At 38.1% G+C, this 25,073-nt stretch overlaps 1 protein-coding gene across 1 annotated transcript in view; it reads right to left on the bottom strand.

The window, feature by feature from the left end:
* Positions 1-1,651: 1,651 nt before the first annotated feature.
* LOC126199052 (modular serine protease-like) overlaps positions 1,652-25,073 on the bottom strand; it is a 310,593-nt gene continuing 287,171 nt past the window's right edge. Inside the window, exons 11-12 of the mRNA XM_049935760.1 lie at positions 22,330-22,486; positions 1,652-2,382 (exon numbers count right to left, since the gene is read on the bottom strand). Coding sequence (XP_049791717.1) covers positions 2,168-2,382; positions 22,330-22,486 — 372 coding nt within the window. The 3' untranslated portion in view covers positions 1,652-2,167. The remainder of the gene's footprint in view (positions 2,383-22,329; positions 22,487-25,073) is intronic.

Here is a 25,073-nt window from a genome sequence, read left to right as displayed (position 1 = left end):
GCTGCATGATTTGTATCAGTCTTGTCATCAGTCTTGTAAGATCATGAAGACTGATGACAAAACATTATGTGTAGACCAAGCTTAAGTGATGTGTAATCTGCTGACCTGTTCTTCTGATTTGAAACTATCAGGCATTTTTGGATGGAGGTTATAAATTTTTTGCAATGTTCCTTTATTCATACATTCATTAACTACTTGGCCACCTGCAGCAAATGTAGATGTAAAGTAATTTTTTTTTCATTCTACACTTTTATTGAACTCTACAGCTCTGAATAAATACACTTTAATACATTGAGCTGACAAGGTCATGAGATGGTGATATGTACATGTGCAGATGGCTGCAGTATCTTGTACAAAAAGTATAAAATTGAATTGAATTGAAAACTGAATTGCCACAGCTGTCATTTGTACTCAGGTGACTCATGTGAAAAGTTTTCTGATGTGATTATGGCCACAAAATGGGTATTAACAGACTTTAAACATGAAATGTAGCCGTAACTAGATACATGGGACATTCCATTTTGAAAGTCATTAGAGAATTCAATATTCCAAGATCCACAGTGTAAAAAGTGTACCAGAAATGCCAAATTTCAGGCATTATCTCTCACCACAGACAACACAGTAGCTGACAGCCTTCACTTAATGACAGAGTAGTGGAGTTTGCATAGAAATGTCAGTGCTAATAGACAAGCAACACTGCATCAAATAACTGCAGAAATCAAAGTGGGACTTAAGATGAATGTATCCATTCAGACAGAGAGTTGAAATTTGGCGTTAATGGGCTGGGGCAGTAACGACTGATACAAATGCCTTGGCTAATAGCATGACATTGCCTGCAGGGCCTCTCCTGGGCTCATGAATAACTGGAAAATTGTGACCTGGTCAGGTGAGTCCTGATTTCAGTTGGTAAAAACTGATGGTAGTGTTTGAGAGTGGTGCAAACCCCATGACGCTATGGATTTAAGTTGTCAGCAAGACAGTGTGCATGCTGGCGATGGTCCGATAATGGTATGTGCTTTGTTTACATGGAATGGACTGGGTCCTCTGCTCAAGCTGAACAGATCATTGAGTGGAAATTGTTATGTTCAGCTACATGGAGACCATTTGCAGCCATTCATGGACTTCATGTTCCCACAAAAGATGGAATTTTTATGGTTCACAATGCACCATTTCATGGGGCTGCAACTGTTTGTTTGGCCACCCAGATTGTATGACATGAATCCCATTGAACATTTAGGGACATAATCAAAAGGTCAATTCATGCACAAAATTCTGGACCAGCATCTCTTTCACAATTATCAATGACTATAGAGGCAGCATGGCTACATCACCTCCTGTGATATACAAAATTAATTCAATAGCCTTCAGTTATTTTACTGAAAGCTAATTAATGAGCCTTAAACTCTTTTTACCATTACATTTAGGTTGTGTTCAGCTTCACACTATTATGTGGTGTTCTTTATTAATCACAAAATTCAATTATCTGATTGTTTATCACAACACAAACTAGAACCTGCATTCATTATCAAAGTCCGATAGCCAAGTTTGCTAAAATTATTATGAGAATTAACACTGTCATCACCAGATAGGACAGGTGAGTTGGGGTTCACTGTAACTGAATGTATTATTTGCAAGTATTTTACTTGTGGTCTACTTTTAAGATTTTTATGTTTGCATCCAACCATTTTTATTTTCGGAGGCAGCAAGTAATATTTGTCAAAAGACATTTTGTTCATAACAAAAAATTAACTATTACACTGATATTAAATACTATCATTGGATACAATGAGGAATGTTAACTGATCTCAGCACTTGGGCAACTGAGCAGCAGCCCACAGCATGAGCAACCTTGACAGTTTGTATGCTTGTTTCCATACAATTCTAGAACATGAACCAACAAAAGTTTGTAACATTTCAAATTCTTTCATAAGCTTCAAGTTGCAAACCCAAGATTAATGATCAAACCAATTAGCTTCTCATTAAGAACAATAAATAAGACATTCCTTCTTAAACTGAAAATTTTACTTTTAGAGAACTTATCTGTGGAGTTGTAGTTATAAAAAACAAAGTAACTGATTTCTTTTATTATAGAGCTGTAGTTCTTGCAATTCCCTTAACATTATAAAGGAGCAATAGTCTTTAAAAGTAAAATTGAGTATCTAATAGTTTAATACTCTCTATACTTGTCAAGAAAACTTCTAAATTCTGATACTTTTGTAAATGCAACATAGTCTTCCAGGTTGCAAGTACCAATTTGACTAGAACCTCCACTTGTGCTAACAATGCCCTGCACAAAATAAAGCTTACTTGAAGGTCCTAATGGATTGAGTTCATGTATGAAGGATAGCCCTCCACCACTGTCTCCATTACACGCAGTTGTCCCTGTAAACAAGAAAAGATTCATTAACTTGTACACTACAATACCATCAAGATCAAAATTTCCTTAACAAAATGTTCTGTTACACTATCTATCTCAGAACTTATGAAAACGATAGATTGTTACTCACCAAATAGAGGCTGCACTGACTGGCAGAAAGGCATATTGAAAAAGGACTGCAAGATATTATTAGCTATCAGACTAAGTCCTTTCTCAGATGTAGACAAAACACACACACATTCACACATGCATAACACATGCCACAGCTATTGTCATCTCTGGGTGCCAAGTCCTGACTGCAACAGTGTCTCAGGAGAGCAGCAGTCTTTGCTGTGGTGGGTAGTAGGGGTACAGAAGAGAAATGTTGTTAAGTATGGGGAGCGAAAGCAGGTAGGGAGTGTTACCTGTGAAAATGTGCAGAGACATGCTGAGGACATGATGGTAAGCCATCAGGCAAAGCACTGGGTGGCTGCTCTTAGGAGAAATAGGGGAGAGGAGAGAAGCAGAGAAGGGGAAAGGATTATGCAAGTGTGCTGGTGAGGTAGAAGGCATGTGTAGCACTGGGACTAATGAAGGTTAAGGCTAGAGGGGTTACAGGAATGGAGGATACTTTATAGGGAGTGTTTCCAACCACATGATTTAGAAAACCTGTAGTTAGTGTGAAGAACCCAGATGGCATGGGCCATGAAGCAGTCACTGAAGTCAAGCACACAGTGCTCCAGAGCATGCTCAGTGACTGAATGGTCCAGCAGCCTCTCAGTCACTATTTGGCATGGCCTTTAGCATGGAAAAACAGCTTGTTACTTCGAGACAATGTAAAATGTTGCTCAATAATTTCTGTTAAGTTGGTAGATCACATAGCTTCTTTGACAGGTGGGTAGGGTAGGAGATTTCTGTGACAAGACTGGAGCTGGCAGTAATGAGAGGATGTAAAGGGCAAGTCTTTCATTTAGATCTACTAAATTGATATGAGGAAGGGGTTGGGAACAGGGATGAAATAAGTGTTGACAAGGATACTGCAATACTTGGGCAGATGATGGAGCAACACTGTGGGAGGGATGGGGAGGATGGTGGAGAGATTATTTCTCATTTTAGTGCATGACAAGAGGTGGTGTTGCTCTAGTCTTTGATTGTATTAGGTTGACATAGATATAAGACCTACACACATCCTCCCACTACTCCAGTTCTGTCATGGGCACCTCCTACTGCATCAAAGCTGTGAAAGCAGTCATGTGCTCTACCATCTTAGCTGCACATACTACTCTGATGTGACAACCAAACAGCTCTCTGTCCAGATGAGTGGTCACTGGCAAACTGCAGTCAAGAGACAGGTGGATCACCAAGTTGTGAGCATGCTGTGCAACACAATGTGCTTTACTGCAGTGACTGCTTCACACACTGTGCCATCTGGATTCTTCCTCACAACAGCAGCTTTCTGAATTGTGTGGGTGGAAACTCTCCCTGTAATATATATATATATATATATACTTCATTCCTGAACTCCCCTGTCCTCAACCTTCACTAGTCCCTGTCTTACACCTGCCTCTATCCCCTTCCCTGCTCCCACTCCAGACCTACACACATCTTGTAACCCACCAGCACACCTACATAGTCCTTTACCCACCTCTGTTTCTTTCCTCTCTCCTTTTCCCCTTTAACACAGCTCCAAAATTCTACAACTAACAGACCACTGTCCTGTCCCTGTCATGTCTCTGCACTCTCCCACAGGCAGCACTAGCATCTCCCACCACCCCTACCCCACCCAGCATTCCTCCTCCTCTCCACCTCATGCCACTTCTGTACCCCCTCCACTCGCTCCCACGAAGATTGTTGTTCACCACAGATGCTGCTGCAGTCAAGTCATCACCCAGATCCTACAGTGCCCCTGTGTGTATTATGCAGTTGTGAATGTGTGTGTTTTTTGTCTACATCTGATGGAAGGTTAAGTGTTATAGCTCATAGTATCTAGCAGTCATGTTTAATGTGCCTGTCTGCCACTCAATGCCTCTTGTTGTTCTATGCCAGATTTTTCTACTGCTTCATTTTAATAAATGATTCTTAAATAATTGAAGCAACACCAGTTACTAATAGAATGTTTTGTGTTTGAAGCTAATAATGACTTATGATGCTTTAACTCTGGACATTGAGTCTTATATCCAAAAAGTAACATCTCAAACAAACAATATGTAAACAATGCCATCGGAAAATTTTTCAACTTGTCAATAAGATAACTATACAACACAAGGAAATAGCTGCGCTAGACAGTCAACAAATTCAATAAAACATGCCTTGTATAATAATAATAAAACCCGCGGAGGCCTGGGAAAAGAATAGGCATCCAGTTTGTTCTGCCAGTCGTAAAAGGTGATGAAAAGAACAAAGCACTAATAGGGCTAACCCTCCTTTTTAGTGTGATTAGTTGGTTTAAATCCACATAGAGGTGTTTTGCAGGATATGCTTCCTGCAACCACCCTAGAAGGAAAACAAAGACAGAGGATGAGATGGTCAGATGAAGTTAACCGACACCTCATGTTCTGTTATTACCAAGCAACAAACTTAGGAGCCAACACAACAGGATACAGATCACAAGTATACACAACATTTATTACCAGATACCCAGAATTAAAATTTTTAATGGAACAATGACTAGCTTATCAGATCCATGTAATAATAAAAAATAACAGGATACCCCAAGTCAGAATTAGAAAACATCAAACAACAAGTACAACAAATACTGGAACAAAATAATGTGCAATCAGAAGAAGAAGAAAATACAGTAATGGACTCAAACATCCCAGAGCAAACAAACAAAGAACAACACGCATCAATTAAACAATCAGAGGAAAACGAAATCTTAAGACAGCCACCAGAACAAGCACAAATAGAACACAAAGTGACACATATGTTAGATATAGAAGAAAAATTTCAGCTGACATATACAGAATACAAAGACACAAATACAGACATTAGACCATTCTTGCATAGACCACCAAATAACCCACAAGCCGAAACAACAATAACAACTACCAACACAATCATACACAACAAAATAAATGAAAATACAACTATGGAAGAGTTACAACTACTGGTTTATATAGGAGCACTCACTACACTAAATATACACACTAGGCAGAGATCAGAACCAACCAACACACAGAAGAAACCCACAAAACCAGCATAGCAACACAGGCTACGGATCAGAATAGAAAACCGGAGAAAATACATCAGACAACTAACACAATTTATAAGAAATGAAATATCAGACAAAAAACGAAAAATGTTAGGTAAAATCTCACAACAAGAAGCAATAGAGCTATTAGATGAAAAGAAGCAGAAATTACAAACATTGGCCAAATGACTTAGAAGGTACAAAAAAAGTGAAAATAGAAGGAAACAAAACCAAACATTCAACACAAACAAAAAGAAATTTTACCAGACAATAGATAACACACACATTAAAATAGACAATCCACCAAACATAACAAACATGGAACACTTCTGGAACAACATATGGTCAAACCCAGTACAACATAAATGACATGCACAGTGGATACAAGCAGAAACAGACACATACACATACACATACAAGATGATACCACAAATGCCTGAAGTGATAATTTTGCAACATGAAGTCACCCGAGCAATTAATTCTACGCACAATTGGAAAGCCCCTGGAAAAGATAAAATAGCAAATTTCTGGCTAAAGAAGTTCACCCAACACATTCACATCTAACTAAATTATTTAACAGTTACATTGCAGACCCATACACAGTCCCTGATACACTTACACAAGGAATAACGTATCTGAAACCTAAAGATCAAATAGACACAGCAAACCCAGCAAAATATCACCCCATAACATGCCTACCAACAATATACAAAATATTAACTTCGGTCATTACATAGAAATTAATGACACATACAACACAGAACAAAATTATAAATGAAGAACAAAACGGCTGATGCAAAGGAGCACGAGGATGTAAAGAGCAACTGATAATAGATGCAGAGGTGACATATCAAGCTAAAACTAAACAAAGGTCGCTACACTATGCGTACATTGATTACCAAATAGCTTTTGATAGTGTACCCCACTCATGGTTACTACAAATATTGGAAATATACAAAGTAGATCCTAAATTGATACAGTTCCTAAACATAGTAATGAAAAATTGGAAAACCACACTCAATATCCAAACAAATTCAAATAATATCACATCACAGCCAATACAGATTAAGCGTGGAATATACTAAGGAGACTCATTAAGTCCTTTCTGGTTCTGCCTTGCTCTGAACCCACTAGCCAACATGCTAAATAATACAAATTATGGATATAATATTACTGGAACATACCAACACAAAATCACACATTTGCTATACATGGATGATCTAAAACTACTGGCAGCAACAAATCAACAACTCAACCAAAGATAACAGAAGTATTCAGCAATGATATAAATATGGCTTTTGGAACAGACAAATGTAAGAAAAATAGCACAGATGAGGGAAAACACACTAAACAAGAAGATTAAATATTGGATAACCTCAGCGATTGCATAGAAGCGATGGAAAAAACAGATGCCTATAAATATCTAGGATACAGACAAAAAATAGGAATAGATAATACAAATATTAAAGAAGAACTAAAAGAAAAATATAGGCAAAGACTAACAAAAATACTGAAAACAGAATTGACAGCAAGAAACAAGACAAAAGCTATAAATACTTATGCTATACCAATATTGACCTACTCATTTGGAGTAGTGAAATGGAGTAACACAGACCTAGAAACACTCAATACACTTACACGATCACAATGCCACAAATATAGAATACATCACATACATTCAGCAACAGAAAGATTCACATTAAGCAGAAAGGAAGGAGGAAGGGGATTTATTGACATAAAAAACCTACATTTAACCATGATTCAACTACATTATGGACAGGTAGACAATTTAAGAAAATTCTTTATAGAACAAGCAGAAACTAGCAAAATACACAGAGCAATCACTCATATAAATACATCGGCTACATCATTGCAATTTCATAACCACTTCTACAACCCTTTAGATCACATAACATCAACAGATACAAAGGAAGTAAATTGGAAAAAGAAACGTTACATGGCAAGCACCCGTATCATCTAACACAGCCACACATCGAACAAGACGCATCCAACACATGGCTAAGAAAAGGCAATATATACAGTGAGACAGAAGGATTCATGATTGCAATACAGGATCAAACAATAAACACCAGATATTACAGCAAGCATATTATTAAAGATCCCAATACCACAACAGATAAATGCAGACTTTTCAAACAACAAATAGAAACAGTAGACCACATCACAAGCAGATGTACAGTACTAGCAAATACAGAATACAACAGAAGACATGACAATGTAGCAAAAATAATACATCAACAGCTTGCCTTACAACATAAACTTATAAAACAACACGTTCCCACATACAAGTATGCACCACAAAATGTACTGGAGAACGATGAATACAAATTATACTGGAACAGAACCATTATAACAGATAAAACAACACCACATAACAAATCTGACATCATACTCACAAATAAAAAGAAGAAATTAACACAACTAATCGAATTATCCATACCCAATACAACAAATATACAGAAGAAAACAAGAGAAAAAATTGAAAAATACATCCAACTGGCTGAGGAAGTCAAGGACATGTGGCATCAGGATAAAGTTGACATCATACTAATTACACTATCATATATCTAAAAACACAGATGATGTGACTTACCTAACGAAAGTGCTGGCAGGTCGATAGACACACAAACAAACACAAACATACACACGAAATTCAAGCTTTCGCAACAAACTGTTGCCTCATCAGGAAAGAGGGAAGGAGAGGGAAAGACGAAAGGATATGGATTTTAGGGGAGAGGGTAAGGAGTCATTCCAATCCCGGGAGCGGAAAGACTTACCTTAGGGGGAAAAAAAGGACAGGTATATACTCGCACACACACGCATATCCATCCGCACATACACAGACACTATCAACTACAGGTGTCATACCACACAATATCCACCAGTACAATAACGCAATACAGCTACATCCAAACGTATATATAGAACTACAGAAATCTGTAATTATTGATACAGGTTCAATTACCCGAAAGTTCCTAAATGCTATGTAACATGTACCGTACAGTTAAAAGGAAATCACACTTGATCAACGTCCGCGTCATTTTCCATTTTTAACCAGACATAACGTCTGAGAAAGGAAATAAAATAATAATAATAATAATAATAATAATAATAATGATGATAACTGGAGTGCTGGAAAACAGAACTATTTCTTGGTAAAGAAAATTATGGACAAGTCAACATCAAAAGAGATATTTTTCAATGAGTTCCTTGTGGAGTGGGGGAGTGGTCATGTACATAAAAACAGTATTCTGCTTGAGTACATAGACATATCACGGTGCTGCACTGAACAGATATTTGAATGTTGTGTAGGGGCAGTTGAATTTAGCGAAAGTAAACTTCTAATTGTTGTTGTTTATAGGTCCCCTAACTCTGACTTCAGAGCATTTCTGCTCAAGCTAGAGAATATTCTTGATTCATTTTATAGGAAGAACCAGAAATTAGTTATATGTGGTGACTTCAATATTAATTTTGTAAATGATTGTGCAAGAAAAAGGATGTTGGAAGATGTCCTTAATTCATATGATCTGATGCAGACTGTGCTTTTTCCTACCAGGGTGCAAGAGAACAGTAGCACAGCCATAGACAATATTTTTATTCATTCTTCATTACTAGATGGTCATTTTGTTAGTAAAAGGGTGAATGGCCTTTCGGACCATGATTCACAAATTTTAACACTAAAAGGCTTTTCTATTAAAACAAATGTCACATATAATTACAAACTATGTAGGAAAGCTAAACCAATGACAATAGAGGGTTTTTTAAACCTTGTCAAGGAATGAGAGTGGCAGGATTTTTATAGTGCTGATAATACAGATCACAAATATAGTGGTTTCCTTAACAGGTGTCTCATGCTCTTTAAGAGTTGCTTTCCATTAGAATGTTCTAAATTGGGTACTAGAAGTAAAAGGCAGCCTGGGTGTGTGACTAGTAGGATAAGTATATCATGTAGAATGAAGCGGGAATTATATCAAAAAGTTAGAAGTAGTCACAATCAACCTACAGTAGCCCATTACAAACAGTATTGTAAGATGCTTAAAATGTTATAAGGAAGGCATAGAGTATGTGGTACACAGAATGGGCAATTAACAGTGAAACTGAACAGTTCTAATTTCTAGATGTTCAGATAGATAGTAAACTGTCATGGAAAGCCCATGTGCAGTATATTGTTCAAAGACTTAACGCCGCTGTTTTTACTATTCAAACGGTATCTGAGTAAGTGATTGTTGACATGAAAAATTAATCTACTTTGCTTCTTTTCATTTGCTTATGTCATATGGTATTATATTTTGGGGAAACTCTTCCCATTCTAAAATTATGTTTTTGGCTAAAAACAGGCAGTTCGGGCAGTAAGTGGCGTAAGTTTGTGAACCTCTTGTTGACCCCTGTTCACTGTCTGGGTATTTTGACATTGGCCTCTCAATATATATATATTCTTTACTGTCATTTCTTGTTAACAATTTCAGCTGATTCCCAAGAATAAGCAACTTTCACTCAGTTAATACTCGGCAGAAAACTAACCTGCAGTTGGATCAGACTTCCTTAACTCTTGTGCAGAAAGCTGTGCAGTATACTACTGCATCCATTTTCAATAAGCTACCTCAAGAATTAAAAAATCTTAGCAAAAATCCACGCACTTTCAAATTGAAACTGAAGAGTTTCCTCATGGGTCACTCCTCCTATTCTGTTGAGGAGTTACTTGAAAAATTAAGCTGATTCTTGTGTTATGTTATTGACTGCACTTACTTGATCTTATGGCTTGACATTTTTGGGTTTATAAAGATTTTATTTGTGTCTATTATTACTTTTATGTTGTAATTTCATGTACTGACATGTTCCATGACCCTGGAGATTTGCTTCTCAATTTGGTTCCATGGAACTTGATGTGTAAATACATAAATTAATTCAGGGGGACTCATGCCCATTGTTGTTCATGATCACCTTGATTCCACTGTCAACCATCTTGCAGGAAACAAACATGTGCTATCAAACAGCAAGAAATTCTCAGAAAATATCCAAACTACTATACATAGATAACCTAAAGCTTTATGCAAAATTTAAATTGAAATTCAGTCTCTAACAAATACTTTCCAAATCTTTGGCAATGACATCAGAATGGAATTCAGCTTAGACAAGTGTGCCACAGGCACACTAAAGGAGAAAATCTCAGAAAAGGAAGGCATCAAAATGCCAAATGACAAATCAGCAAGTGTTGTCAATCAGAAACCTGCAAATAGCTAGGCATTTTGCTGTTGCGCAACATCAAGCATGGATAAGTAAAAAGTGTGATCAGCAACTTTTACACCCAAATGGTCAGAAAAATTTTGAAAAGCAAACCAAATGATGACAATATCATTAAGGCACTCAACACCTGGACCATACCCATCACCAAACATACTGCCAGCAAGTAGAGCTGGTTAATGCAGACAGTAAAGCAAGACAACTCCTGACAACTGAGACACAGACTCCTTGCTCACAGTTACACTGATAGGCTGTACTTGCCCAGAAAAGCAGGTGGTAGAGGACTCCTGAAAGTGAGACAAAACTGTAGGAAGAGAAGCATGCATTGACAGACTTTGTGAAAGACAGCAAAGAACATCTCTGACTGAAGTCAGCAACAGAAATCTTCTCAGAGTAAATTAAACAGAGAATCAATACTGGAGAGCTGGACTTTAGTACCAGTTGGCACCCCTACACAATAAAGCATTGGACTGACAGCTTTCAGAGAAGCTTGAAGTCAAAATAGACAAATAACTGATCTTGGCTGATGAATGGAACCCTAAAGAAGGGAACTTAAAGACTGATTTTTGCTGTGGAGAAACAAGCCATCAGAACTGAAGCCATCATAGCCAGAATCAAGAAATCAGCAAAAGACCCAGAGTGCAAACTTTGCAAAGAAGCTGACTAAACAGTTGACCATATGTTGAGCTGTCACAAAAACATCACTCAAACTGATCACAGGCAGAGGCACAACAAAGTGGCATAAATGATCCACTGGAACATATGCCAAAATTACCCTGTGCTGGTAATAAGGAACTGGTGGAATCACAAAAGTTGTTGGAAATATATGTGCCAAATTACTGGGGGATTTCTAACTTGAGACATATCAAATGCTAGAGCGCAATACACCACACATCCCAGTTATAGAGGAAAAGAATTTGTGGATTACTGACACTGCCATCATCTGTGATAGAACAATCAGTGAGCAACAAGTGTAAAAATTCAACAAATGTGAGTACTCAAAAACTGAATTATAGCCACTAACATAAATCAGTAAAGTGGCATGGAAATTCTGAATACTCTGGGACAAGATCTTATTGATCACTCAAAAACCACTGGCATTGTTAAAATATCTATTTGCCAATTACAAAAAGTCACTTCACTGAAACCTGCAATAATTATCTGCCAATATGTCATGCAATGCTACTATGCTGTCATAGTGAAGAGAGAGGTGGCAGAATGGGAGGTCCTCATGGGATGGCCAGACAGCACTGACTAATGCCAAACATCAGGCTTTCTCCAGTGCTTACAGTCTTGGCAGTACCTTGTCCAGTGTGGAACATTGCCAGTCCTAACCCACAGTTTTTCGACTGCCACAAGCAAAGTTCAGCCATAACTATTGCCCGATCCACTGTCATCTCAATAATGTGAGTGGGCTTTTGGATTCTGGGAACCTACCCTTATGTATCAGAGACTCTGAGAAAGATTGGATACAGACACTGGCATTTTTTTTTGCAGCTTATGACTCAACCATCCTTCTTGAAACCAGCAACTAAAAAGTGTCACCAATGCCTCTGGTATGGTCAATGGCAATTTGGAAAGCAAGACTCATGGACTAATGTTGCTTTGAGCCACGAGGTTATAGAATCTTTGTAGAAGAAATTGGAAAATGTGTAGTAAAAACTGTTCTGCACTTAGGCACAGGATTTATTGTCAGCACAAAAAGTTTGGTTTCGATTATGGACTTCAGCTCCCCTAACAGCTGAGTCTCTTTGTTACCATAGTGCAAGTAGAATTTACACAATGATGAAAGTATCTGCACTGATCAGTCTACCAAATACAGATGACTCTGAAGGAACAGACACATTCTGGGAGGAACCGGAAAATATCCTCACAACAAACACATCATTTGTCCACTTGGGGATTCTGATGCCCAGCTTGTTGAGAAAAGAAAATATCTGAGGATTCTTGGAAAATACCCAGCTCACAGGAGAATCAACTGTGATTGAGAGAGATTAATGGAGTTACACAAAGCATTCAAACTGATTCTAGAATCAGCTGTTTTCAGACAACAGTCCAGGAAACAGAAGATCTGGACAACTCCAACTTGATGAATTCTAGATTGACTGTGCACCACTACACAGACAGCACACGAAATAAAAGATACAGAACATGCCAACCAAGACTCAGATCATTACATTTTAAAGATGAAAGTTACAATAGTTCCAAGAAATACCAAAAAGGTTACATCTACTAAGAGCTATAAGTTTTACTGTGACAAATTAAGGAGAAACTATGAGTTCACTTCCAATATGAAAACTAAATTGGAAGAACAGGGAACAGCTAAAAGAGGTTATAGTCAGAGCAGCATAGAAAGCAGCTCACACACAAAATCCAGAAAACATGCTTGGTGGGATAATGAATGTGCTGCAGCAATACAACTAAGATAGGTTGCTTGGCACAAGAGGAACTGCAAGAACAATGAAGTGAACAGGGTCAGCTTCCTCGATGTGAGGAAATCTCCATCAAAAACTGCCCACAGGGTGACAACATGCACATTTGATAAGAATCAATTTGTACAGATTGAGCAAGATTTCCATGGAAGTAACACATGTATCTTCTATAAATCCTTCATACACAATCTGAACCAGTACAACTTCCCGAGCCTGCAGTTCAGATTCATAGCAAACTAGCCCACAGTGACATACATAATTGACAGGTTCTAGCAAGTTATTTTGAACGTCTCCTCAACTGCAAGGCTCCTGAGACTGCATTCACTTATGAAAACAATTGAAGCATCTACCAAAATTTGCCTCAAACCATGAAGAAGAAATCCAGATGATGGTCCAAGCCCCAAAAGATAACAAACCACCTGATGACTGCTGAACTCTGGGAGTATGCAGGAGAGAAGGCAATCAGTGAAATTGTTACAGTTATTCAAGAGATTCAGGAAAACAAAAAACTTCCAAGTAGATGAATCTCTGCTGTAATTCATCCACTACTCAAGATTGGGAGAGAACAGATATGAAAAACTACTTGCCATCTCCCTCCTGCTAATAGCTTACAAGATACTCTAAAAAGCTCTACAGAATAGAGGGGAACAACAAATCAGTCCACAATTGTGGGAATATCAAAGGGGTTTCAGGAAGGGACAATCATGTTATGAGCAGATAATGGCGCTGAAAACCACCTTTTCATACACAAAACTGATGAGGAAGAATTTGTTGACATCAGGAAGGCATACAATTCAACTGATCAAATCATACTATTCTAAATTGGAGTTTGGCTTAGATAACAACACAAAACAAATTAACCAACAAACCTTAACCAACACCACCTCCAAAGTGAAGTCCCAAGGAGAGATGTCTCATCCATTTTGGAAACAGGACAAGAGTAGGATAAAGAGATGGATTATCATATCTGCTCAGCAACTTTGTTTTCGAAAAGGTCATACACAAATGGCAAAAAGAAATGAACAATTCAAGGGCAAAAATTGGGCAAGGCTAGGCTAAGAGTATATGACTCTTGTTATCAACTGTCTAGCTTTTTCAAATGGCTTAGTAATCTTTCTAGACTCTGTAGCTATAACAGCAAAACACCTTAAGCAACTGAAAACAGGGGTGCAAAGGCTGAGCCTCATATCTCCTTTGAGAATATGCACTTTATGAACCAGCACCAAGAGAGCTAGAGGTCAGACTAGGAAAAATTAAACAGGCTGAAAAGTTTAAATAGCTGGGTGAATGGCTAGAGCCTAACCTATCAATGAAAGAAGCCCTTGTGTTACCCATTAACAAAACAGAAATGACCTTCCAACTAACTTTTACAGTAAGAGATTGATGTCCTTAAATGCCAAAAGCAGACACATGGACTATTATTTGACTAGAGGCTCTACATGTGGCAGAAACTTTTATAATGAACAAGAAAGGGCTAATAGAGAAGCATAAAGCCAACAAAAAAACCTTTTGAGAAAAATCTTGAAACCCATCAAAGAAAACAGTGAGTATGGAAGTCATCACAACTGTGAACTATATAAGTATGCAGAGAAGGTAAGTGACCTGATTCAGGAAAGGAAGATTGCCTTTTATGGTCACGAGTTATGAATGAGTCCACAAAGTACATCTAAAAGGATATTAACCTACTTTCAACATAAGGAAATGAAAGCAGCACAATTCACAGAAGCTGAAAAAGATGCAAGAAAGTTGGAAATTTCTTCTAAAAATGTCCAGCAGCATGACCTACTTAAAGAAAAACTATTAAAACACAAATTTGTAAGGAAAGATCTGGCAGGGTGTACATAATTTAAAAGTAAAGGTGGCCACTCACCAACTAACAGCATTGAGTCATTAACAAGCACCCACTAAAGAGTAAGGAAAGCTGCTGGTTTTTGAAATAAATTCTTTACTGAGGTAGAGTACACTTACACGTACCCATAACCCCCCCCCCCCCCACCACCACCACCACCACCACCACCATTTCCCCGCAACTCTACTGTGCGCTGCCTGGTCACATAAGGCTTGGATTGCATTTCAGCAGGTGTTCTGGGACAGGATGCAGATTATGTTGGGTGGTGTGAGTAGCGAGAGGAGGGGGTAGGAGGGGAGAGAGGAGAGAGAAGGGGGAGAGGGAGAGAGAAAGAGAAAGAGAGAGAAAGAGAGAAAGAGAGAAGAGAGAGAGAGAGAGAGAGAGAGAGAGAGAGAGAGAGAGAGAGAGAGAGAGAGAGAGAAGGGAGGGAGGGAGGGGGGTGCAGGAGGGGTTGAGGGTGTGCATGTACAGGTACCAGAGCCAGTGAGATGCAGTGCAAGATGATGGTAACATTGGACTTGGATTGGGAGGGATGCAGAAAGAGGAAGGCAGAACAGGCAAAGAGGAAGGCAACAGTGTGGAGACAAGTGGTTAGTGGAGGCTGTGGCCAGGAGGATTATGGAAGTGAAGAGCGTGTTGCAATAACAGCTCATACCTATGTTGTCCATAAAAGCTGGTGCTGGTGGTAAGGATCTGGATGGCTTGTGTTATGAAGCAGCCATTGAACTTGAACGTGTGTTCAAAGCATGTTCCCCCATTGGGTGGTCAACCTGGTACTTGGCCACTATTAGGTGCTCTAATGGGCAGGGGGTTGTTTGTCATACTGACATAAAATGCTTTGCAGTGATTGCAACAGAGTTGGTATATGATACTGCTGCTTTCACAGGTGGGCCTGCCTATGACACAGTAGGATAAGCCTGTGACAGGATGGAGTAAGAACTGCTGTGTGGGTGTATTGAGCAGTTCTTGCACCTGGATCTTCAACATTGGTATGAACCCTATGGCAAGGGGTTGTCAGTGGGAGTAGCTTAAGAATTGACTAGTATGATGTGTAGCTTGGATGGGCTACAGAATAATACCTTAGGATTGGTGGGAACGATCTTAGAGAAGATGTCCATAATTTATGGGTATGATGATAGACACACAAAGTTTTGGAAAAAGATGTAGTTCAGTTGTTTCAGTCCATGGTGATACTTGGTGCTAATGCGTTAGTAAGATGATTAATTGTATGTGAGGATATGGCATGGAGAATATTTTTGGACTAAGTTTGGAGAGTCATGACTGTCTGTGAATGCCCTCGTGAGACCTTCAGCACATCGGGCAATGCAATTCCTGTCGCTGCAGGAATAGCATCCATAGGTTGCCAGGTTGAGCGGGAGTAATTTTTTTGTGTGGAAGACATGACAGGTGTTGAAATGCTGGTATTGTTGATGTTTAGTTTGTTTAATATGAACAAAAAAGTGTGTGGACATATCAAAGAGGTGGAGGCCAATGTCCATTAAAGTGGCACATGGTGTTGAGTAGGACCATGGCCTGAACCAGACAAGATGATTGGATTTAAGGGAGGTTAGGAAAGTTTCTTAGAAAGGTCGGCATAGGAGGGTGCCTCGCTGGTGCCCCTGGATGTGTCTTAGATTTGTGTGTATACTTTACCCTCAAAGGAAAGGCAGTTGGGTAAGATGGTACGGTCCAGAATCAGGAAGGATGTTGGGAGCGGTATCATGCCACAGTGGCAAAGCCATAGACATGACAGATGTTGGTATATAGAGAGGTGACATTAACAGAAATGAGTTGGGATCTGCTGATAAAGGGGTGGGGATGGTAGAAATCCATGAAAGAACTTCCTAGATTTGATGCGAGAAGCTAGGCTTTGGGCAATTGGCTGATCAACAGGAGTGGAAATTCTTTCAATAGGAGTACAATAACCAGCTACAGTGGGACATCCAGGATTGTTGAGTTTGTGGATTTTGGGAACCATGCAGAAGGTTTGCATGTGGGGTGTCATTTCAGTGAGAAAGGAGATGAAGACAGGGGAGAGGTTTATAAATGTGCTTAAGGATTTCAGCAGAGATTGGAGGTTATCTTGGACTTCTGGGATGGGATCACTACAACAGAGTTTGTAGGTGGAGGACTTGGACGCTTGGCAAAAGCCTTCTGTCAGGCACTCACTGCAGTTCACCACAACTGTGGTGGAGTCTTTGTATGCAGGAATGATGATTAGGTCATGACCTGTTTTGAGGTTGTGAGTGGCTATCCTTTCTTCTGTTGAAAGGGTAGTACTCTTAAGAAGGGACCTGGGAAAGAATGGTGAGCCATGAATCCTGGTTCAGGCTCACTGATGATAACATCATGATCTGGGCTCAGGTCCAAGACACCCTATCATGATTCCTCCACAACCTCAGTACCCTCTTCCTCATCTGCTTCAGCTGGTCCTCCTAAGTCAACAATGCCACATTCTTGGAGGCTAATGGCTCCACCCACCCTCTCTCTGTGTTAAGCCCACACCACTTACAGTACTTGCATTTTGACACTGTCACTACCCTGTATATACACAAACATCGCTCCTATACAGCCCGTTCATCCACAGAGAACACTTCTGAAGTGACGAGAACTTGCTTGTTCAATAAACTGAATGTCTCATTAGGGCCTTCACAGAGAGTCAATGTACTCCCCCCCCCCCCCCACTCCTCTCACCACTCCTCCAAGCCTGGTCTGTAAACAGATTTCCTGTGCCATATTCTCACACACTCCTAATCCTCACACCACTCCCAAGAATTAGCTACAAAATGTAGCCCCCTTGTCATCCAGTATTATCCTAGACTGAAACATCTGAGCCATACCCTTTGGCAGGATTTTGAGTATCTATTATGTCCATAAATCAGGGACATCCTACGCATCACCATTCCCATTTCTCTTGAAGTGGTACCCTGTTGCCTACCCAAGCTACACATCATCCTGGTCCATCATTATGCTACTCCCACTCCCAGTCCATACCAAAAATAGCAAACTAAATATAAATAGTCTCCTATGAACATGAAAGTTGCATCACTACAAGACATACAAATAGTGGCATATAAGAAACAAATCTAAGGAAAATGCAATGGTTTTTGGGAACTGCAGACTTTTCAAAAGTGAAACAGACAAACAAATATTGAAAAATGCACCACTTTTAGGGGTCGCTTTTGCAGTCAAGGGAGATATTCACCTCTGTGAATTCTGTAAACAACAGAATAAGTGCAAATAAAACATGCACACTAATTAATTAAACATATTAGTCAATGCTGAAAATAAAACTAACCATTAATAAGATATCCAGAGACATATTAAGTCTCAGATTTAGCTAGGACAATGAATGCAGGCTGAAGCAACGAAATAAAATTTGTACGAAATTGTGAATCGAGTGTGTATTGGAGTAATTCATAAAGATGTGTTAGCTTTGGTGCCAGGATGGTGCAATGGTTAGTGTGATCAGGACTCCTGGGTTTGAATACTGGCATTGATATAAATTTTAATTCATTACTTCAGCCTGTATTCATTATCATGAAACTAACTGGGAAAAGATTGGGAAATCATTGGAAACAATAGAAGAAATAGTATCTAAAAATCCACAAATCCATGTCAAAATCCTGCTAGGTGATTCCACTGCACAGCTAAGCAAAGAAATAAAGTACAAAAATACACTAGAAAATTCCCAGCACATAAATGAACCAACCAGAATAGATGTAGATTATTTGAACTTTACAGGATATTCAACCTTAAAATCATGTCAGTGCACTTCAAAACGAATCCATCAAAATTTGTGACATGGAAATCACCAAACTTACTCACCAGTGAATTCCATATTGACTGTGTAGCAATCTTTTATTCAAGCCACAGAGAAACTATTGATGTTAAAGTCAGAAAGGGTGCAACCATAGGCTCAGATCATTACCTGACCTGTTTAAAACTTCAGAGGGTCACAAAAAAAAGAGGACACATTCATGGAAGAACTAGAGAAAAAGCAGTCAAAAATTGACAACAACAGAAAAGCAAATTGATTGACACAGTACAAACACTAATTCCTCTGCAGAAAAGAAAAAAGCATCATTGATGGAATGAGGAACATAAGTAAGCAATTCAGTCTCAACAGGATGCATGCACCTGGAACAGCAGTAAATTAGAAGACAACTGCAAGACATTCCCTATAGAGAAGACAGCAATAGCCAAATTAATCAGAAAGATCAAAAGAAAATATGAAAAGTAACAACTACATGAAATTGAGAAAGACTTCGAAAGAAAAACCACACAAAAACTCTACAAGAACTTCAAAAGTAATCAATAGGCTATCAAACACAAAGTGTTGGTCTGTTTGAAATGGGAAGGGGAGGGGACCAACACAAACAGGGGGGGGGGGACCAACACAAAGTGTTCACTTCAAGAAAGAAAATGGACAATTGACTCTAAACAACCAACAAAGTTTAAAGGACTTTGTCATACATTTCAAAGAACTAGTTAACTCTTCAGAACCAACAGAAAAATTCACACCACCTGAGGGCACTAATCCAAAGTCATTACTGCCAGATGAAGAAGAAATAGATGGACAGATCAAAAGACTAAAAAATAACAAAGTCCTGGAGAAAATGGAATCATAGCAGATATCCTCAAATCACTGGCTCAAACACCATAAGAGAAACCATCAAATTCTTGCAAGGTATTTGGCAAACAGAACAAATACCAGAAGATTGGAAAATTCACTAATTCACACATTACACAAGAAGGGAGAGAGAACAGGTATAAATAACTACAGGAGAATCTCACTAATATCAGCTGCATACAAAGTTCCATCTTATTGTCTTCTTGATAGAGCACAGAAACAACTTCAACCAAAAATAGGATAGTATCAGGACAGTACCCCGGCCAGGACATTCATTTCCAGATCTAATATTGAACCTAAGGCTAATCCTTAGATATCAGAGAATTTGTAGGAAAAATTTGTGGCTGCATATTTGTTGATTTCAAAAGAACCAATGACTCAGATAATCATGAACCACTCTTCATAATATTATAAGAACAAAGCCTAGATCTGTAAATACTTCCAATCATAAATCAAACACAGACAAAGTCCAAAGCTAAATTTATGAAGGAATTCTCAGATCCTTTTGAAACCAAAACAGGAATAAGACAAGAATGAATGTTGGCTCTATTACTTTTCAACTGTGTCCTTGAGAACATGATACAGGAAAGGCACAAACAGAAATCAATCCTCAAAACTGACCAATCAATCACTTTAGGCAGAAGAAAGTTACCTACAGATTGCCTAGAATTTGGCAAGGATTCAACACTATTAACTCATGACATTTCGTTAGTCCAAAGTCAGATTGAACTCTTGAAAGAAACAGCAGAAAAACTCCCTCTCCAGATATCTTTTGAAAAGTCAGAATACATTACCTGCAACAAAGAAGCACCAAAGTCCATGCATATGAATGAAAGAGAAAGTAAACAAGTTTTGAAATTTAAATATTTCAATGAAACCACTCAGGAAAATTGAATGTAAACAAAAGCAAACAAAATTTGGTGCAAGAATCTGAACACAGCATATTGACTTGCCCATAATATCTACAACAAGAAACGTATTCCACACACACAAAACTAAGACATTACAATATAGTGATTAAACCAGACTGTCTTTGTGGATTAAAAACACTAATTCTGAACAAAAACAGAAATTGAAAACACTGAGAAAAAGGAAACATTCAGAAAAAGCAATGCAAAACTGCGTGATGAATTCTAGGATCAGAACTTGTAGACAAACAGTTCTGACTTAGAAGCAATCAGGAAATCAAATAATACACAAATATCCATAGTGACATTAGAAAATGTAAATTAAGATTCTACAAACACATTAAAAGAATGAACCCAGACAGACACATAAAAAAATAATTGATTTTTATGGCAATAGGAGCAAAGCCAATGCAGACACAACCAAATGAGCCGGTGAAATTAAAATTGATCTGAAACTGGCAAGAAATACTTCGCAAGATGTCCAAAACCATGAAATCTTCTGGTCTAAAATTAGCAAATGGCAGGGTGACTAAGAGGAAAGGACTGGAACAAGATGGTCTGAATAGAGAACAGAACTGTACAGAATTGTCACCATAATCCTAAAACTCAATGCCTGCACTACTAATATCCAAGAATTTTCTTAAACTGTGTAATGAATTGTTTATTAACCAGTTATACAATCTACTTTTGAAATTATTGAAAAGTGTATTGATAGTGGAATCTGGCAATTTATTAAAAAATTTCAAACATTTCACTTTTTGAGAGTTGCCTGTTATGTCGGCCTATGCCTAGGAATGTCAAGACTCAACTTTAATAATTAATAATAATGCTGATAATAATAATAATGAAGTTTAGTTTTATTAATATACAAGAACTCTGAAATCAATTAAATGAACTGTAATGAAATTGTATCATTAACACTTTGCATCCATATTCCAGATGTTCTACATTTTCTTCACTCAGATCATATCCACTCAGAGATACTTTTTTGCCATTAATGATGCAATTCATTCAAAGGGCCTTCAATATTCATAGAGATTAAATTAATGAAAATGCAGTAACATCAGTCATACTGTGACAATGAAGTGCTGCTCAGGTAGTCTAAATGTTGAGACAATTGCAATTTGGGTTCGAGTCCCAGGCTGTCACTGTGTATACCACTCAGTGACTGCAGTGTTACAATTTACAGGCATTTAGTATTTGTAAATATGTTGCAGAATAAACATCATGTATAAAGTACGAACATTCGAGTTCTTTCAAGGAAAAGGGTATTGTTAATGTAATACTTTGTTACACATTTTACACAAATTTCTAATTATTTTGCATGAAAGAATAGAACTCAGAAATGAACAGGATATGGATTGAAGTTCATTGAAGCATGCTTTAATTTGGTACCAGGTAGGGGTATGGTAATGTGTGATTTGTATTTTTGCAAAATCTGTCTTTATGAGTAAAGCTAAATTCATCTGCATAACTGCATTCATGGGTTTTCTGAGTGTGACACACATCTGCAGCTGGTGTCTGCATCTATGGTTTCACAACTTTTATGCTCCACATATTTTAATATTGGCCACTGGGAACGTGACAGTGGATCTTTCTAACCATACTGCAATGCATGGCAAATTCCAGGTAGTTATTATTATAAAATATGAAGATAAATGTTTACATAAAAATAATTTTAAGAAATGTTCAGTAATACCATTTCTGTATCCAGCACAAATCTTATCGCTTCCAAAGTAGATCTGGTAGTTTGGTTTAATTTTCTTGAGACATTCCCGATATTCAATTACAGGAAATTCTGCAGAAAGGAGTTCTTCACTTGGTTCTCCTTCTTCTGTTATACCCCAACCTGCAACCTACAATATAGTTATACAATAATTACACAAGCATGATAACAGATAGTAGAGATCAAAAGGTTAAGAAGTGTGGAAGATACATGGGAACTTTGAACTACTGGAGTATAAAATGGTGTTTTCAGTTATTATTTTACACTGGGACAAATCAAAAAGAAAATGCTGCAGGTAGAGCTAGATTACTGTTAGTCACTTTAAATCATGAAAGCTATCACATGTTTATATTTCTTTTGCATGACCTTACATACTAATATTCCTAAGCATGTGTTGAAGGTAAAACTATTTCATGACACTATACCTATATAAACTACCCAGGAAATGTTTTGCACCTGTTGTATATCTGCAAACATGTGTGGCCTTATATTCAATGTAAGCAGGGAATGAATGAATAAACCTAAAAACACCTTACAGTGAAATAAAATCAAAACAATAACCAATATAAAGGCAGTCAGTTAAAACTGCACAACTTTGTACATCAGTGAAACCAAAAGCCACTGCAGAGTAACACTGGATACTGTGCCTGTGCACCATAACATGCAGTGATATTCAATGGCAAGCCACAAAATGGGTCAGATGCTGCTGCCCAGTCGTGCAGGACCTGTTTCCTGACATTGCAGCTACACGTCTACCCTGGCAAGCCACCTTATAGTGTGTGGTGGATGGTATTTTGTGTGCCACTGTCACCCCCCCCCCCCCCTCTCCACTTTGCACTTTCACCTTCCAGTCAAGAATGGCCCATATGAAGAACAATTGTTAGTAACACTTGGTGGGAGCTCAAATTTTACCTTGTGGTCTTTTTGCACGATATACAGAGAAGGAAGCAATATATTGGTTGGCTCTACCAGGAACATACACCCTCAGAATTTTATCGGTAAATTCACTGTGATGCAAAACACCTCTCTTGTAGTACCTGCCATTGAAGATTGATGAGCTTCTCCATGATTACTAAATGAACCTGCAATGGGCTTTTCTTTGGACCTTCTCTAATTCTTATATCAATCTTATATGGTACAGATCCCAGGCTGAGAAGGAATATTCAAGTATTTGTCAAATGAGGAGCCTGTAAATTATATTTTTTTGTGAATGGACTACTCTTCAAATGAATATGAATCTCAATCTGACATCTGTCATACTTGTAATTCATTTTATGTTGGATTTCTATTCTAAATCACTCTGTATGCATACTTCAAGATATTTTATGGATGAGACTGCTTCCAGAGATTGCAATCACATGGCGTCTTGCTGTCTATTCATGTGCAGTATGTTACATTTGTTTATGAGCATTTGACTACATTTAAATCATCAGTGAAGCTCTCTCTGATTTTGAGCAGATTTCTAACACATTTGTCGAACTACACATTTCCACTCTCTCACAACTTTGCTCAGCATGTAGTGGTCTAAAATGAATTATTATGAAACTCTTGAACTTTGCTCATTTATGTTCAAAATTTTAAGACCTGCTGATGAATGCATCATGTTGACTACTCAAGTACTCTCAAATATGTTTCTTGTCACACTTGCTAAGCAGAAGTATCTTCCCAATTTTCTTTACATTCCTATCTACAACCATATTCAGTGATGATATAATGGTCTTATGACAATTCATTCCATTAACTTAGTCAGGAAGTTCAGACCTGTTTGTAACCAGGAGATCAAACGGACTTCTGGCATAGATAGTCTGGGAAGGCTGAGGAGCAGACAGAGGTTCTGGGAATCCAGTGGGCCTTAGAATGGAAAATTTACCCTAAAAGGTGGAAGAATCAGTAATGATCAACTGCATGATGATGCAGAAGGCAATGGCAACCACTGGGAAGACACTTAATCTGTATCCACAGTGCATATGGCCAGCAACCAAAAAAGTGTCGTCATGATCTCTCCATTAGCAGAAGATTCCAGATTAATCCCTCAGTCAGGTCCCTGGGAGTGGACTGCAAAATGGGAGATAACTATGAGTAAAACATTGAATAATCAACGAAAGGGTGGAATTCTACAGGTCAGAAGTCTGAATGTGATAGAAGAGCTAAAAAATCTAAGAAGGGAAATGCAAATCCTCAGTATAGATGTAGTGAAAGATCACTGAAGTACAGGTTGATCCAAAAAATTTAGGGCAATATCAACAGACGTAAATTGTCATCATGAATAGGAAGGTAGTTCAGATAGGAGGTACTCTGAACAGTTTGGTGATATTATCATTCTCATCAGAATCACCAGTAAACCAGTACCAACAACAAGAATTTAGGTGTACATGCCAACATCAGAATCAGACAATCAAGAGATACAAAGATTATATAAAGTCATTGAACAGCTAGCTCAACGTGTAAAGGGAGACAATAACCTAACAACCATAGAGGTGCTGTAGTATGCAAGGAATTGAAGATTACTTCCATTTGACAGATGAAGTCATCCATTTTCAAGGTATGCTACCATTTATATTTGGCATTTAGTAATTCCTTGGAAATGTCTTCACTGCTAAATACTTCATTTATGTTGTGTTTTGAGTAATTATCAGTGGCCAAAATTGACACAAAAGACAAAATTAGAAATGCTTGTATACAAATACTGCAGAACCAGTGAAACATCAGGTCTGAAT

Source organism: Schistocerca nitens, chromosome 8 (assembly GCF_023898315.1).
Source record: "Schistocerca nitens isolate TAMUIC-IGC-003100 chromosome 8, iqSchNite1.1, whole genome shotgun sequence".
In the NCBI taxonomy this organism is placed as follows: domain Eukaryota; kingdom Metazoa; phylum Arthropoda; class Insecta; order Orthoptera; family Acrididae; genus Schistocerca; species Schistocerca nitens.
This window is presented reverse-complemented; position numbering and strand designations above follow the sequence as displayed.